Source organism: Rhinoderma darwinii, chromosome 7, assembly GCF_050947455.1.
Source record: "Rhinoderma darwinii isolate aRhiDar2 chromosome 7, aRhiDar2.hap1, whole genome shotgun sequence".
Taxonomy (NCBI): domain Eukaryota; kingdom Metazoa; phylum Chordata; class Amphibia; order Anura; family Rhinodermatidae; genus Rhinoderma; species Rhinoderma darwinii.
This window is the reverse complement of record NC_134693.1, coordinates 27,436,190-27,454,119: the sequence shown is the minus strand read 5'-3', so window position 1 is coordinate 27,454,119 and position 17,930 is coordinate 27,436,190. Positions and strand designations below refer to the sequence as shown.

General features: G+C 43.6%; 1 protein-coding gene across 3 annotated transcripts; it reads left to right on the top strand.

Moving 5' to 3' along the window:
- Positions 1 to 2: 2 nt before the first annotated feature.
- On the top strand, positions 3 to 17,882 carry CENPL (centromere protein L). 3 transcript variants are annotated; one of them, XM_075833052.1, is made up of 5 exons: positions 3 to 195; positions 1,621 to 1,794; positions 3,955 to 4,206; positions 7,718 to 8,260; positions 17,395 to 17,882. In XM_075833052.1, exons 2-5 carry the CDS (start codon positions 1,624 to 1,626, stop codon positions 17,467 to 17,469), a joined length of 1,041 nt encoding a protein of 346 aa, XP_075689167.1. In that variant the 5' UTR covers positions 3 to 195; positions 1,621 to 1,623; the 3' UTR covers positions 17,470 to 17,882. The 3 variants fall into 3 exon arrangements, with proteins under 3 accessions (XP_075689167.1, XP_075689168.1, XP_075689166.1); XM_075833053.1 differs by lacking the exon at positions 3 to 195 and adding an exon at positions 207 to 273; XM_075833051.1 differs by lacking the exon at positions 3 to 195 and adding an exon at positions 232 to 293.
- The last annotated feature ends 48 nt before the right edge of the window (positions 17,883 to 17,930 follow it).

Below are 17,930 nucleotides of genomic sequence, written 5' to 3'. Positions count from 1 at the left end.
TTAGATATGTTTTGCGTCCCACGCCTCGTTTTAGTCCGGGCTGCGGTAACTTCCGGTGAAGTTTGAAATGGGTAACCGCCAAAAATGGAGTAGGAGGATAGTACAGCGTCTAGTGCACACTGAGCGGCTGCGGCGGGGAGCGCTGTGTACAACAAGCGGGGGAGGTGGGAGCCAGCTGCCTTCCTCTGGACTGCTGTAAGGACCTCTCTGCCATTTCTTGTATATAAGTATAGATATATACAGCAGCAACGGGGCCCCTGATAAGGGGGAGCGGTGAGCTGGAGAGTGCAATGGTAGTGCCAACGAGTGTGTGTATACAGATATGTATGTATGGCAATATAGTATAGGGGTGTGTGTGTATATATAAATATAATCACTGTACATTTTGGGAATGCAGATTTTTACATTTTTCTCACCGAAATAACTTTTGCATTTAAAGGAACCGCTATGATTTTGACAGTCCTGTCCAACAGAGCTGTAGACTGCGTTACATTGTGTTCCGTCCTCCAGATTCGGATCTAAGGGATGGCTGCTTTAGCGTCACTGTTTACATACTTGTCCATATGGATGTTCTGCATTCATACGTTGCTCCCGGCAGCCGTGATCTGGGAGATCAGTACTTCTAAATCAAATTTGGACACGTTAGTCCTTTTGGTTTATTAATCTCATAAATAAACGAAGGCAGATAGTGTTGTCCTTCCACTCTCCTTACTAGGGTAGCTCGTGTTTAGTTTCTGAGCTCGCTTATACATAAGACCCCCTTTAAAGGCGTCCTGTCAGTAGGTTTGGAGCCAGTAAACCACCAGGGTGACGTTCCTGTTCCAAACCGGCCCACATCAAAAAAGCGGGAGTTTCGCCAATAGTAAAAGAACTTACAAGTTGGTGAGATGAGTCCAGCGGCACCGGGCGTATTGCGCTCACGAAGTTGAGGACAGTACACCTCGCTTTTGCGCATGGGCCCGATGCCGCTCTGATTCTTCTCGCTAACTTGGAAACTGAGCAAAAAGATAATTTTTAATTCTATCTGATTGAAAAACACATTGCAGCAGATTCTATGCTAACATTTGGTTTGGGCTAACTATATACAAGTGAGTTCTATAGGACCACACAAGAATCTGCAAACTCTGATCGTCCATTACATATCCAGTCCCATTCGGATTAATGGAATTTTTCTTTAGAATGAAAATCTCGTTGTGCCAGTCTGTATTAGGCAGTGACGCTTCGCCATTATTAGGCCTGATTCACACGAGCGCTGCGCATCTCGGACGTGAAAAACGAATGTTTTTCACGTCCGAGGTGCATCTGTGCTCAGCGCTGCGGGACGTGATGTCACCATAGTTGTCTATGGAGTCATGCGCGAAAAGAACGGACATGTCCTATTTTCGCACGGACCCTTCACACGGTCCGTTGAAACCACGGCTGTGTGAACGGCCACATTGAATTACATAGGTCCGTGGGACGGCCGCTGTTTCAACGGCCATCCCACGGACGTTTAACACGCTCGTGTAAATAATCCCTAAGTGTTGCACCTTTAGATGCCTGTAATCTGGAGCAGTGATGATTTGATGCTGTCAATGTCTTATATACATACAGTAAGTGACGTTGTTTTATTTTGCGCAGGATATGCAAACACCTACTGATGGGGTGTCAACCCCCAAAAGTAGGTCATCGGCACGAAGGAGCAGTAATTTCCAAAGCTCGAGGTACCCGCCTGGAAGTTTAACCTCTGCACGTCGACGGTCTTCATTTCAAATTTTGTCTAAAAGGAAAATCCCACAGAGCTCCCCCCTAGAGGTAGAATTTCACACGTTTGTTTCAGTTGTTTTTTTTATTTAGTACCTATTAAAGGGGTTTTCCACGCACGGATAGGTCATCGGTATATGATGGGTGGTGGTCTAACACCCAGGCCCCGCACCAATCGGCTCCTCCGGGCACCTGGTGTTATGCAGGGTATGCAGTATTCGGAGACGGAAGCAGATGGCTCCGACTACTGCATAGCGGCCGTGCTGCAAGACAGCAACTCACTTCACTTGAATAGGAGCAGTACTGCAGCTCGGCCACTAGTCTGTGAACGGAGCCATCTGGTAACCGGAGGCAGCTGGAGCAGGTGTTCGGTGCGGGGTCCGGGTGTCGGACCCCCCACGAATATATATTAATGACCTGTCCTGTGTATAGGTCATCAGATGTCCATGCCTGGACGACCCCTTAATGACCAGGTGATTTTGCGCTTTAATGACTAAGGATTAGTTTTTGTTTTCTCACGGTTGCATTCCAAGAGTCATAACTTTTTTTTTTATTTTTATTTAGTCGACATAGCCGTATAAGGGCTTGTTTATTGCGGGATGAGTTGTATTTTTTAAATGCACCATCTTTGGTTGCATATAATATATTGATTAACTTTTATTAACTTTATTTTAGGAGAGAATTGAAAATAAGCAGCTATTCCAGCATTGATTTTTCACGTTATAAATTTACGCCGTTTACTATGCAGTGTAAATAACATGTTACCTTTATTCTATGGGTCGGCACGATTACGGGGATACCAAATATGTATAGGTTTTAGGTTTTCCTACGTATTTTTGGACGCCGTTCATCCGGCAGTTTAATTATTGTGTTCATTTTATTGTTCGAGTCGTTACGATCACGGAGATACCATATATGTGTATGTGCTATTTGTTGTGACGCACTTTTACTAAATAAAACCACTTTTTGGGGGAAAAGTGGTTTGAGTTTATTTTCACTAATATATTTGTTTTTCAGAAACTTTAACTGCTTTACATTTTTTTTTTTTTGTAGTCATTTAGGGGACCTTACCATGCAAACTGCTGTTTGCTTATACAATGCTTTGGTGTACTTAGTATACCAAAGCATTATTGCCTGTCAGTGTAAAACTGACAGGCAATCTATTAGGCCGTACCTTTGGCATGACCTAATAGGCAGTTTCTGAAGGCAGACCTGGGGGCCTTTTATAGGCCCCCGGCCGCCATGGAAACCCAACGGCGCCCCACAATTTCTTTGTGGGGGCGCCGATGGGGTGACAGAGGGAGCTCCGTCCCTCTTTCAAACACATTAGATGCTGCTGTCGGTATTGACAGCGGCATCTAATGGGTTAAACTGCCGGAATCGGAGCGCGCTTTGTATAACAGCTGTGCTCCTGCCGCTGATGGCTTGGGTACACTGGCAATACCTACGCAATCAGAGGACGGATATATTCGTCATCAAGGGGTTAAAAAGCTCACGTTGGCCTTATGCACACAGCAAGCTTGTACCACAGCACGTAGTCCATACACTTTTGCATTGCAGATCCATAAGTAGTATATATGCAGCACCGTATTCTCCCCTGAAGGTACTGTATGAGCCCATTGATTTCTATCCGCACGATATTATACTTCTGTATGGATTCATAATCTAACCACCAAGTCGCTGCACTCGGATGCACTAGTTCTGTCACCAACTTAAAATGTTCTTGTGAGGTTTTAACATTTAAAGGGTGCACCCTGGTAGTCGCAGGGATACAAATAGGGCCACAGCTGCATAAAATACTCCTTCTTTACCTACACAAGTCTTGTGGTCTGTTTGAAGGTTCTCTACTTGTAGTAAATGACCATGTTTCTAGGCAGCAATAGCGCTATATGCAGGTGCAGCACAGTGTATGGGGTTACTTTGATGTCATTTGGGTTGCGGTACTAGGCTTAAACATTGAAAACACACTCGCAGAACACTTAGTAGACCGGGGCTATATTGTAAGCACGACTTGACTGCTCTATTGCCTTGCAATGTGTTTTTTGGCTGCCGGCTTGTATAGGTGAAGCACACGGTATTATTGACTTTCCAACGTATAAGCCTTGCGGCTAATAAAATGCATCACAAAACCACGATAATCTGCATCACAATGCCGTTATGTGTACGAGCAAGCGGCCTTTGAGCTGATATGTAAATGAATTGCAATTTCAGGGGACCCTCGACCCAGCAAAGGCTGCTCTGCTTCTCCAAAAACAATGGACCCTGTACAGTGTGACACCAATGCATAAGTTCTCATACACCAGACTGAAAGAGTATTCCAGACATCTGTCTGCCCACATCGCTGCTGAGAAGCAGAAGGGTTTCGGCATTGAAGTGGGCTCAGAGCTGAACCTGAAGGCCATGTTTACCTGTTTACCTGGACTCAAGGGAAAGGACAAAGATCCACTTGCAGTACTTATTCAGGTGAGACTATAGACCATCAGTAGTGATGAGTGATTTGTTCTCCGGACTTGTTGCTTCAGTCTATTCGGGTCACTGTTGTTAAAAATAGGCCAAATTGATTCACACATTGTATTCTATGGACTGGCAAAACGATTTGTCTCTAGTTATCTGTATATCGCACTAACGCCTCATGTACGCGACAGAGTGTGCCGTCTTAGTTCCGTCAGTGATCCGAGGAAAGCTAGGACATGTTCTATCGTTCTTCGGATCGGAGACTCGGACCATTTTTCACGGACCCGAATCACCCGCTAAAGTGAATGGGTCCGTGAAGACTATCGGGTGCCGTCAAAAACTGCCCGAGTGGCACAACGGTCGTGTGCATTAGACCTAACTGGACTCTGTGTGACCTGCTCCAAACAGGGGAAGAGCCAACGTACTTCATTAAATATCAGCCGTTGTGGATTGTTTTATTTCCTATTGATATAAATAGAGCTATATAGATGAGTTACAATGCCGTATGTATATGCAGAGTCACCATAAAAGTAGATAATAGGATGAGTTCACATCTGCGTTCGTCGTATGAATGGAAGTGCCGAATCAGTCACATGATGGACACCAACACCGCCGATGGACCTGATATACTGATTTGAGATACAACTGCTTTGTATCTAGTGTTGGGACCTCAGTGGGTCGACACACAGGATTGAGCTTCTATCGATCGCATCTAAGTTCATAACTTAGATGTGATCAATAACAGGTGGTTCCTGCGTTAGAGACACGTAGGACCTGCTGACAATGAACTAGTCAGTCCCGCGGACCTCACTGATTCAGGTCTTAGCGCATGATACTGCTACTCTGTATACAGAATACGAAGCCGCTGTATCTCTAAGGGTATGTGCACACACGCTAATTACGTCCGTAATTGACGGACGTATTTCGGCCGCAAGTACCGGACCGAACACAGTGCAGGGAGCCGGGCTCCTAGCATCATACTTATGTACGATGCTAGGAGTCCCTGCCTCGCTGCAGGACAACTGTCCCGTACTGTAATCATGTTTTCAGTACAGGACAGTAGTTCCACGGAGAGGCAGGGACTCCTAGCGTCGTACATAACTATGATGCTAGGAGCTCGGCTCCTTGCACTGTGTTCGGTCCGGTACTTGCGGCCGAAATACGTCCGTCAATTACGGACGTAATTAGTGTGTGTGCACATACCCAAATAGTAAAAACTATTTTTGATAAAAATATTTTGAACGTTGCACCAAACGCACTGATAGACATTTTATATTAGAGAAAGGAAAAAAAAAACGATTTCAAAGGTGTACATAGCCTTTAATTGGGTCCGTCAAGTTTCTGTCGAGGTGTCCGTCATTTTTGCAATGGAGCATCCAACGCAGATGTGAACAGAGCCATATCGCCACTGGTCCAGCTATTGATACCTATAGACATACACTTACACTGCCATGATGTGTCTATATGATTATTAGGGAATCTTAACCTCTTTAACGTTCTGGACCCGAGCGGTCCCTGTACATTTTACATAGTACTCTTTGAAGGGTGTAAGGCATAGCTGATGTATGATTTTAATTTGTTCGCTTTTAAATATCGTAAGTTACCCTAAGGCGGGATTCACACGAACAGGTCGTTCCTGAGGCCGAGTGCCGGCCAGTAAAATCGGCCATTCTGCCCGGCCGGTTTGCATAAAGTTTTGCATCCGTGCTGGGCCGGGCAGATCCGGACAGTGACATCAGCGGCAACTCCTGAAGGGGAATCCCCATGTGTTCGGGGATTCCACTTCAGGAGTTTCCCCTGATGTCACTGCCCAGATATGGACAGAGACATCAAGCGCTCTGTCCAGGAGCGAAATCCCCGAAAACACAGGGATTCCGCTCCTTCAAGGAGCTAAAGTGCGGTTAGCACATAGCAGAGCGGTGAGATACCTCCCTGCTCTGCTATAGTGGCGTCGCTACGGTAGTAGCTGCAGCTGCTAGCGGCGCCATCGAAGGTGTCGCCAGGCCAGGGTGCTTTTCAAGCAGGGGAAGGGACTCGACATTATATTCTGAGATCATTTTTATACACTAGACCCAATGTGACTTTGCTTTAGACTTGGTGCTTTAATGTAATTCATATAATACTGACAATTTTGTCAGGACTTTCATTTATTAGGGTCTTGTATTTTCTTAATTAAGTAAAGGGGTATTCTGGTAACCGCAAATAAAGGTTATTCGTATTATAATGAAGTTCTGCAATTTTCCAAAATACTTCCTGTATAAGATCATCTACTTGTAGCCATTCAATAGAAACCTACAAGGTTTAACCTCCAATCTATAAAAATCTGTTGTGGTCTTGTGATGGACACACAGGTGCACAGCTCGTTACAGTACAGCAATCAGCGCTGTGTCTTCTAATGAGCCGAGCTCCTGTGTGTATCAGATGACCACGAGAGATTTGTATCCACATCAAGTAAACCATGACGGTTCCTTTTGAATAACAGCAAGCAGAGACCTTGAAAGCTCGATGAAATTGATACCGAAAGTATATTGAAAACATTTTTTTTAAAACTTTTTATTATTCAAAGAATAACATTTACTAAAATCGGAATACCCTTTTTAAGGAGAACGCCACCGCTCCTTTTCTTCATTGGTACGCTGTATGTCCTCTATAGTGGCTTCACAGTGTCAGACCACAATTGGCCACCATGGTCATATGACGTCTCTATGGGCGGTATGTCTTCATGCCCCAAGAAACAGAGTGAGCATGTTATAGTAATTGTTAAAGGGTAACTAAACTTTTAGAAAACTTCTGATGTCCTAGGGACATGTCAGAAGTTTTGACTATTGGAGGTCTGAGCATGGAAGCGGCAGAAGTGCGCAGGTGAGCGCTGAGCCACTCGGTTTCTGATCGACTTTCCTCGGAAAGCCGATGTAACGTTAGAAGACCTCAATAGAAAGTCTATGGGCCTGTACACCGTTACATCGGCTTCGTGAGAAAAGACGATCAGAATCTAAGCAGCTTAGCGCTTATCTGAGCACTTCTGTCGCTTTGTTTTAGCGATCGGTCGGGGTCTCCCTGCTCGGACCCCCACCGATCAAAACTTCTTACTAGTCACTGTGACATGTCGGAGGTTTTTTGAAAGTTTAGTCACCATTTACGCCTCATGCACACGACCGTAGCAATGTGCGCAGCCGTGATTTTCGGGGATTGACACAAATCGCGGGCCGTGCAGATGGCCGCGTGCATTCATTTCTATGAGCCTAGACCATAAAAACACGGCCGTAATAAGACATGTCCGTTCTTTTTGCAGTCCAGGCTCCTGTTCCATGCATGGGCCCATTGAAATGAATGGGGCCGCAATTCACCCGCAGATTTGCGGGAGTAATTGCGGCTGCAAAAATACGTTTGTGTGCATGGGGCCTGAAGCTATCAGTTTATTACAGTTCCTTTTGCATGTGTGAGTGCAAAGATAATAAAATCACGAGCGATCTGCATAATCTCATAAACTGTTTACCATTTGTCTTGCTCTTTCTGATAGATTTCATCCAAATCGCAACTCACAAAGGCAGGCACGGAGGACCGGATCGTGTGGACAGGATTGTTTTGTGGGACATACACAGAGGACGATATATTGGAGGCGTTACCAGAGACATTTACTTGCCTTCCACTCTTCCTCTATAATGGCACAGAGGCCATGACTGGTATAGTGGGGCCGTGGTTTCAAAAAAACTTTGACTGTTGTTTTGGTAAACTGGGGATCAGTTCTCAGGACCTGACGTGGTGGGCAGCTATGTGGACCGGGTGTGAAGTGGATGGACGTGTGCCTGCCACAGAGCTCGTTTTCTCCGTGCCGGTCGAGCCACACATGGACATTTCTTATACCATCCACCCAGGGGATTTCAAAACTTTATGGAATGACATTCATAAATCAAAAGACGAGATCACATTGGAGGAAGTGGAGAACTTATTCCAATGTCTTTATTCACATTTCTTCAGACACTTTAAAATCCACTTATCGGCCACGCAGCTTGTAAGGGTGACGGCGTCCGTGGCATCCGCGCATTGTGAAGGAAAAGTGAAGGTGAGTGTAGTATTGAAAACTGTATTTACTAAAACAGATTTGTCAGGAGAAATGAAAGGTCCTCTCACTTCAGAATCACCCACTGTAATTTGCTGGGCTTTTGTGCAGGACCGACTTCATTTAGGTCCATACTTTTGTTGGGGATTGTGTTCCCCACAGCTGCATCGACACCTGGATCTGGATGCTACTAATAACCTCTGGTCCTGGTGACATCACTGGGACCTAAATGGTTCAGGTCCCATTACGTGATCACCATGACAACCAATCATGGCTCTGTAACCTATATTCCCAGTGTCCTGTATAAAATCCCGTCTCCTCTCATAGTGACAAGTGAGGAGAGACGGTGTTACACAGAATAGACTTCTATTTGGCCGAAAGTAATTACCTATTAACCCCTTCATGCCTGCTCCAGTTAAATTAAAGGTCTACTGGCGTGGTCCTCGCCATTTGATGTGCTCTGTTTGATGACAATGCTCGCTCCTGCGCACAATGGCATCTACTGGTTCGGGCTGTCAGTTTGATAGTACAACCCTGTACTGTGATAGTGAGCTGATGTGCGGTTCCATTGTCTTGAGTGGTCATCTAATACTAAAATGGGGCTTTGGTTGTGTAGCGCCATAGCGGCATCATGCGTCAGACGATGTACGTATTCTTGCAATAGTCTTCACAGGAGAATTAGCGATTTATAAACACTACCTTAGAAGGTGTAATTTTTCTCCAGTTTCTACCCATTTTTACGCTAAATATGACTTCTCAATAGAACAATGACAGATCCATTTTGAAAAATGTAAAGTCTTGTGTTCTGAAAAAAATAAATAAAATTTGGGTAGAGTAGGAAAAACAAAACCCTTTTAGGCTATGTTCACACGGAGTATTTTGGGGGAGGAATATCTGCCTCAAAATTCCGTTTGGAACTTTGAGGCAGATATTCCACTCCCTGCACGCCGATTTTCGCGCCGTTTTTCGCCCGCGACCATTGAGCGCCGCGGGCATAAAACAGCGACAAAAAAGCTTTCTCCTGCCTCCCATTGAAGTTAATGGGAGGTCAGAGGCGGAAGCGCCCGAAGATAGGGCATGTCGCTTCTTTTTCCCGCGGGGCAGTTTTACTGCTCGCGGGAAAAAGACGCCGACGCCTCCCATTGAAATCAATGGGAGGCGTTCTCGGGCCGTTTTTGCCGAGTTTTGCGACACGGTTTCCGCGTCAAAAAACTCGGCAAAATACCCCGTGTGAACATAGCCTTAGAATGCAGCTGGCCCAAAAAACACCTCCGGCATGAAAGGGTTTAATCTGTCCAGAAAATGAGCTCTCATGAGGCTGCCGTGGACAACAAGGAGACGTCTCATCGTGAAAACTAGAAGTCTTTTCTACGGTGGTAAAGTAGTTCATGCTGTTCTCTTTCCAACAGGATGAGAGCAAAACAAACCTATCTGTTCTCTCCAGACTTCCTGCAGCTACTAGACTGTTACACGACGTACTGAGCCCTCGTGTTATCATTACACGGCTCTTTACACTATTGACTTACAATATTGTGTAGCGAACAACCGTGTGTGTGTGTGTGTGTGTGTGTGTGTGTGTGTATATATATATGATATTGGTCTATATAGATTGTATTATCAGAAGAAAGTATTTTCATGGAGCGGGTGATGTGAGAATTCCCACATTTTTAAGGGTGTGGTCGGGGCACGGGGCGGTTTTTCATACTGATAACCTACCCACATTATATGACAGACCCTGCACCGATCAGTCTGTCTCCGGGCTCAGAATGTTATGCAGTGGTGGCTCCGGACACAGTATAGCAGCAGTACTGCAGCATGGCCGCTATGCCGTGTATGGATCCTTCCTCTTCTGGCACTGACCACTGCACAACTTACTGGGCTCGGAAGCAGCCAGAACAGCGGATCGGTTTGGGATCCTGTTGTCAGACCCCCACCGATCATATACTGATGACCTATCCTGTAGATGGGTAATCAGTATGAAGAACTACCCCGTGCCCGGATAACCCCTTTTTATTCCGGTCAGGTTTATAAGATGACAAGGTCGCTGCTTTCCTGAACCTGGAGATATTCCTTTTTGACGGTGCTTTATATCTCTTTAGGCTCTTACTCAGTCCTAATGCCTGAGGGGATATCGGGCATGAAGACTGTGAGTAAGGCCTAATTCACACGACTTATGTAATTCAATGTGGCCGTTAACACAGCCGTTGTTTCAACAGACCGTGTGAAGGGTCCGTGGGAAAATAGGACATGTCCTATCTTCACGCATCACTCCATAGACTCTCAACTACGGGGGATGCGAGACATCGCGTCCCGCAGCGCTGAGCACGGATGCACCTCGGATGTGAAAAACTGCAGTTTTTCACGTACGATATGCGCGGCGCTCATGTAAATTAGGCCTAAGAGATATAGAGCACCGTCAAAAAGGAATATGAAAGAAGTGTTTTCACGAGTCACCGTATAAAATACAGGGATCCGGAGACTTTCTCTAGTGCTGTGAGGTGAAGAGACCTGGAAATTCACCTGGAGAGGGAGTTTCAAGCATAAGAACGTTGCTTTAATATACAGTGAACTCTGAGATGACCACCCGAAATTGCATTAAAAAGTGGTCTTCTAGGGGGGGTGATCTTATCAAAGAAGATGGCCTCTGTGCATAGGATATAGTGGAACTGAAAATCTGTTACAAGAAATCTGGTCTGAATAAATAAGGGGGTGGTCTTTTAGAGAGGTTTCCCTGTATAACAAAGTGGTTTACTTTTGATCTCTTTATGTGCGAATAGTCCCCTAACTATAAGATGATCACACTTCTGGGAACTTGGCAGCAAGTGTTCTATTCCCCTGCAGCGCCACCACAGGAGAAATGGAGCATTACATGGTGCCTATAGAAAACATTGTTCTCCAGAGTGAGGAATGTTCTTTGGGCGAAATGTATTAAGAATACGCCATCTAGAATAAGCAATCTAGAGTAGGACGCTACAAACTTAAGGGGCACACTCTTTGGTTACATCTTTGACTGTGCAACACCAAATTAAATCTATTCCAGCCAGGAGCTGGTGTAGATTTCCGCTATAATTAACGCCAGTCTCTTGCATAAATTATAGTAATTGCGTCAAGCTGCGGTGGCCATGCCCTGTTCGGTTAAGCTCTGCCCATTTTTTTTAAAGCGGTGAGATCTGAGGAAACGACACAAGTAAATGTTTGGAGACTTTCTTGCATTAGTAGTTATATAACCTTTCTCCCTTCATCCGGATCAATGGGTCGTAGTTTTTTTTTTTAGTAACACAAATTATGTAAAAAAAAACTTTTTTTTTTTTTTTATGTAGATACCTTGACTCTTCTAGCTGCTACTGTTGGCCATACATTTTACTGGCCACCAAAGTGTTCCCTCCATGTAAAGGTGGTGGTTTTTCTCTAGCGTCTTTTTGGCTCAATGGCTTTTTTTTTTCCCAAAATCACAGCAAGTCTGGCTTTGCTGGTTTGCAATAATTTAGTGGCGTTTTTCTCCCAGAGACTTCCATAGATGTTTTTGTTTTTTTTTGCCTTTTTAGAACACACAAGTGTCTCTGTATGTTTTTGTTTTTTTAATTGTGTTTTTGGTGGTGGTCAGAGTTTATCATGTGTTGCAAAGAGGAATCATATGATTAGCGATGTGAAAAACCTAATAAAAACGCAGCTAGTAAAACACATTATTAGCAAAAAAAAGGTCATGAATGCATGTACCATTTTGCCAAAAAAGCTTGGTTTTGTTTTTTAAAATGTTTTTTTGACCAAAGGAAGAAAGCATTATTTCCATACATACTTTTTTTTTATTTTTCTTCTACTTTGGGAGGAGCTTATTTGTGAGCACCTGACACCTGTGTAGGAAGAGGTATTCAGCATATGGCCTCTAAAAATTGTGCACATCCACACTATATATTGAAGTGCAAAACACGTGTAAACCACCTTCTTTCACGTTGATGTCACCAGCACAGGGAGCAGGTAAAGAGGTGTGTATTAATAAGATGTAACTTTTAGGGCTTATTCACATGAGCATTGAATACGTCCGTGTGACGGCCGTTAAAACAACGGCCTCCGAACGGACGCATATATTTCAAACGGACCATGTGAAGGGTCTGTTGAAAAATAGAACATGTCCTATTCTTCCATTTTCACAGATCCCTCCATAGAGTCAAGTCGATGGGGATCCGTGAAAAACTGCTATTTTTCACGTCCGAATTTCTCCACGTTCGTGTGAATAATCCCTTTATTGTAGTGAATATTTAAAATTACAAAAGCAATGCTTAAAGGGGTTTTCCCATGAGAGACATTTATGACCTATCCACAGGATACTCCGAAATGGCATGGTTGAACAGCAGCACACGTCTCCCAAATTTCAATCAATGTATTGTTTTATTGGTCAAACATCCAGTAAAAATGGTCATTTTTACTGGATGTTTGACCAATAAAAGAATATATTGATTGAAATTTGGGAGACGTGTGCTGCTGTTCAACCATGATTTTTCTGAGGATTACGTCAGACTGGGTTTGTCTGATTTTACAGCGTGACCCCGCTCCGGATATCGGGATTTATGCTTCTTCAAATACTTTTATTTTTTGGATTATATCCACAGGATACGTCATAAATGTCAGATAGATGGCCCGGAAAAGTGGTATTGATTATTATCTGTAAGGTAGATGCCATGGTGTACGTGAATCCATCCGTTGCCCCAAGCTTACATGTATGTCCCTACGGCACTCACCGGTGCGATCTTATGCCCCGGATCATAGAGACCCCTTGAAATGTAATGAAAGCTGACCATTCAGTGGTCTCTCTGTTGCATCCACATGCCAGGCTACCTAGTGGGCTATCTACATTCAAGCCTCAGGTCACTATCGGTAGAGCACAAGATGATTTGTTATGAGCAGAGCAACATTCATCTCATATACCCGTTATCTCTGCCGATTGCCTGCGCATATCGGGTAACAGAAGTCACACCGCACCACTTTTTTTTTTTTCTTCTCGTGAAGGGATAGAGATCGCTCTGCTGAATTGGTTAGAGTCGAGTGTTTAAAAAAAAAAAACACCTTAATTTCCTCTCCAGCTCCCCGTGTCTGGGCAAACAACGAGATGGGGTATAGGAACACCGCTCTGCTTCAGATGCTTGGGCAGAGCGCCATCCCACTTGGAAGTTAGAATACAGCCACCTAAAAGACCACCACCTGTGGGAACACAACTTTACCTTACATGCCCCCCACCTGATTGTCTATCCAGCTCTGGACTTTTTAAGTATATTGTACATTCGTCCTCCCTTCTGCATCTGATCAGACAGCTTGAATTTAAGATTTCACGCTGTCTCCTCCGCTATGCGATCAATCCCATAATGCCATAGCGTAGCATCACATTCCATGATTATTCGGTGCACGGGCAAGAGAGCTACGTCAGGAGTAGGTAGAAATCCAAGGAAAAAAGTTAAGTCTTATTCACACGACAGGGTCCCGCCCGAGTGTCGGCCATTTTTCAACTCCTGAAGGGGAATCCCCATGTGTTCGGGGATTCCGCTTCAGGAGTTTCCCCTGATGTCACTGCCCAGATATGGACAGAGACATCAAGCGCTCTGTCCAGGAGCGGAATCCCCGAACACACGGGGATTCCGCTCCTTCAGGGAGCTAAAGTGGGGCTAGCACATAGCAGAGCAGGGAGATACCTCCCTGCTCCGCTATAGTGGCGTCGCTACAGTAGTAGCAGCCGCAGCAGCTGCTAGCGGAGCATCGAAGGTGTCGCCAGGCCAGGGCGCTTTTAAAACAAGCAGGGGAAGGGAGGCAGCGCAGTGCTCCCTCCACCTGCTGTACACCCCGGCCCTGCCACACAGTGTATCTCCAGCGTACAGCCATTCGTCCGAATGGCATCAACTCCTCCTCCTCACGTGCACTCTGCACTGTGAGGAGGAAGCGAGCGACGGAATACATGGCCATCACTCGGGACACATTCCGGTGATGGCTGTGTATTACCCGGCCCCATAGACTTCTATGGGAGCCGGGTAAACGGCTGAAAATAGGGCATGTCCCATTTTTTGACGGCCAGGTTTCCTGGGCCGTCAAAAAATCGGTCGTGTGACTAGCCCCATTAGGGGTCTATTGTTTCTACAGCAGCCGGGTGACAGCCGTTTTATGAACGGCCGTCACCCGGCCGGGAAACCCTGTCGTCTGAATAAGGGCTTAGAGACTTGGTTTATGATATTTGCATAGTATATTTATTAATATCAAATTCGATTTTAAATTCGTTCAAAATATTTCTGTGTTAATAGTTGCTATAGGGGATCATTTTCTTCTCTTTTCAGAGCCTTCTGAAATTAATTCTGTATTTCAAAATATCGTCATATTGACCCTAAAACGCATTCATGCATTTATATACATCTCTTGAGATGGCTTTATACTTAATACTACATATTTACATAAGTGTGTGTGTGTATACGTTGAAATAACTTTATACTGATTTTGTATTGAGTTTCTGCCTATATTTCCAGTAAACTGTTATGTATTCTCTGGATGGGATTGAGGCATCGATACATGTCAAATATTTTCCTATGGATATATATGTCTTTTGTATACTTGTTTCTGGATCTTCTGTGCTTTAGTCACATATAGGGATGTGTTTGGACAGTGGAGAAACGGTTTGGTATTTTTCTGTTTAATATATCTTTCCTAGGTGATTATACGCCCGTCGCAACTTTCTTTCCAAAGGGCTGTATTCACACTTGCCATATAAAAACAAGTTAATCAACTCCCTAGCCTTATAGTTCATTAGAAATTGATACGAATCTAATTAATATTACCATCTATAGCTTTTTACATTCGTTCATCTAATGAACTTCCCTTTCCATATTATTCCAATTTACATAGATACCTTAAACGTGGTTTCAAGAAAAGCTTAATGATATTGCCCATATAATACGTTTGTGTACCATAAAGGGTTAATTGCTTGATTTGGCAGCACATTCACCCTTTGCCTCACTATCCAAGCACTTGATTTATAAATGGACTAATTTGTGAAAGGACAACTTTCCAGGAGACAGATAAATAGGTTGTATATTTTGTATCTTTTAATCTAAAGCGGCGAGTACATATGCATGTAATATAATAGAATGCTTCACTTCTACTGTTTATTCAATTGTTTGCGTTTTTACTTTCTCTTCTTTTCTGTGATTCTGTTTAGTATGCTGATAAAAATGTGCAAAGAAACGGTGTACCCAATAGCCAATCAACTTGAAGGGGTTAATTCCAAGCACCCCCTCTTCCTTGTTTTTCCCAATATCTGATCCATAAAAGCAGACTCTATACAGCAGAGAGTAGCTATGATTAAGAACGGAAAAGTTCAAAACGCGTAGACGTTCTCTCCCGGAATTTTTTAATTTCTTTTAATTTTGACTTAAAGAGACTCTGTCACTACATTATAAGTGCCCTATCTCCTATATAAGGAGATCGGCGCTATAATGTAGGTGACCGTAATGCTTTTTATTTCGAAAAACGATCTATTTTAAACCACTTTATGAGCGATTTTTAGCTTTATGCTAATGAGTTTCTTAATGCCCAACTAGGCGTGTTTTTTACTTTTGACCAAGTGGGCGTTGTACAGAGGAGTGTATGACGCTGACCAATCAGTGACCAATCAGCATCATGCACTTCTCTCCATTCATTTACACTGCACTAGCGATATAGTTATATCACTATGTGCAGCTACAAACACTAACATTACTGCAGTGTCCTGATAATGAATATACATCACTACCAGCCTGGACGTGATGTTTATTCAGAATCCTGACATGTCTGTAGCGTCTCTGTGAGATTCCAGCAAGTCAAGCGTAATCTCGCGAGATTACTATGTAACCTGTCATTTCAAACGAGATTACGCTTGCCTTGCTGGAATCTCACAATCTCGTTTGAAATGACAGGTTACATCGTAATCTCGCGAGATTACGCTTGACTTGCTGGAATCTCACAGAAAAGATTCAGAAGTGTCAGGATTCTGAATAAACATCACGTCCAGGCTGGTAGTGATGTATATTCATTGTCAGGACACTACAGTAATGTTAGTGTTTGTGTATGTAGCTGCACATAACCATATAACTATATCGCTAGTGCAGTGTAAATAAATAGAGACGTGCATGATGCTGATTGGTCAGCGTCATACACTCCTCTGTACAACGCCCACTTGGTCTAACGTAAAAACACGCCCACTTGGGCATTAAGAAACTCATTAGCATAAAGCTAAAAATCGCTCAAAGTGGTTTAAAATAGATCGTTTTTCAAAATAAAAAGCATTACTGTCACCTACATTATAGCGCCGATCTTCTTATACAGGAGATAGGGCACTTCTAATGTGGTGACAGAGCCTCTTTAAAGAGGCTCTGTCACCACATTATAAGTGCCCTATCTCCTACATAATCTGATCGGCGCTATAATGTAGATAACAGTGGTTTTTATTTTGACATTTTTGAGCAAGTTATGAGCAATTTTAGATTTATTCTAATTAGTTTCGTAGACAACTGGGCGTGTTTTTGCTTTTGACAAAGTGGGCATTGTAAAGAGAAGTGTATGACGCTGACCAATCAGTGACGAATCAGCGTCATACACTTCTCATTGTTCCAGCCCATTGTTAGTGTGATTGTGCAGTGAAAGAAGCCGGGCTGGAACAATGAGAAGTGTATGATGCTGATTCGTCACTGATTGGTCAGCGTCATACACTTCTCTTTACAATGCCCACTTGGTCAAAAGTAAAAACACGCCCAGTTGTCTATTAAGAAACTAATTGGCATAAATCTAAAATTGCTCAAAAATGATCGTTTTTCAAAATAAAAACCACTGCTGTTCTCTACATTACAGCGCCGATCACATTATGTAAGAGAGAGAGCATTTATAATCTGGTGACAGAGCCTCTTTAGATAAACAGTTTTGTATTTTTTCACATCCTATCGTGTGCTGGACCTCCCTAACTTTTTTCCTTGGACAGTGTGATAATCCTACTTTTGGTATTTCCCTAAATAAGAGAAGAGATATTTTAACGGCTTATAAACACAAGACCTGCTCTTTGATAAAGTGTGTGTTTCTTGTACTCCCATCGTTTACAGTCTTTATTATAACTCTTATTCTCTCTCTCTCCTTAGTTCCTCAGTAAGGACTACCTTATACGAGTGCTGGGATTTATCACGGAGCTGGCGGTAAATAACATCCAGTATTAATCTCTGACTCATCTGAGACTTTTTACCATCTTTTACCTGTCGTTCAGCGTTCACAGTCCACAATGTACAGAACCCTCGTTACTTCCCTGGACGTGTTCTATGTGTAAAGACTCCATCAGTGCTCGCTGTGTGACTTCTGCTTCTTACCATTCTCGTACAGCAGCTGTGAAACCTGGAGATACAAAGGCCTATTTATGGAAAATTGAGGTTTTGCTTGAAGCAACCAGTGGTCGTTGCCCCATGCGACTTATGATCAATATACCATACCATTGTAATTACTAGGACGCTGGCCGTGAATCCATTCTTCATTGACAAAGCACTTTGAGGTTTTTTTAAATATTGTGGTCTTGTCCTTACAGTATTGTATGTTTTTTAATGTCCTGTTTATGAAATAAACGTTTTTACATTGCAATCATGGACCTGTAACTGGTCTTTCTATATTGGCTTTTATTTGGAAGCAC

What these genes read in the sequence shown, in the direction of transcription:
- CENPL (XM_075833051.1), top strand. An exon ending in CACAGAGCTCCCCCCTAGAG is followed by an intron (nt 1,795 to 3,954) that starts GTAGAATTTCAC and finishes TTGCAATTTCAG; the next exon opens with GGGACCCTCGACCCAGCAAA. An exon ending in CACTTGCAGTACTTATTCAG is followed by an intron (nt 4,207 to 7,717) that starts GTGAGACTATAG and finishes TCTTTCTGATAG; the next exon opens with ATTTCATCCAAATCGCAACT.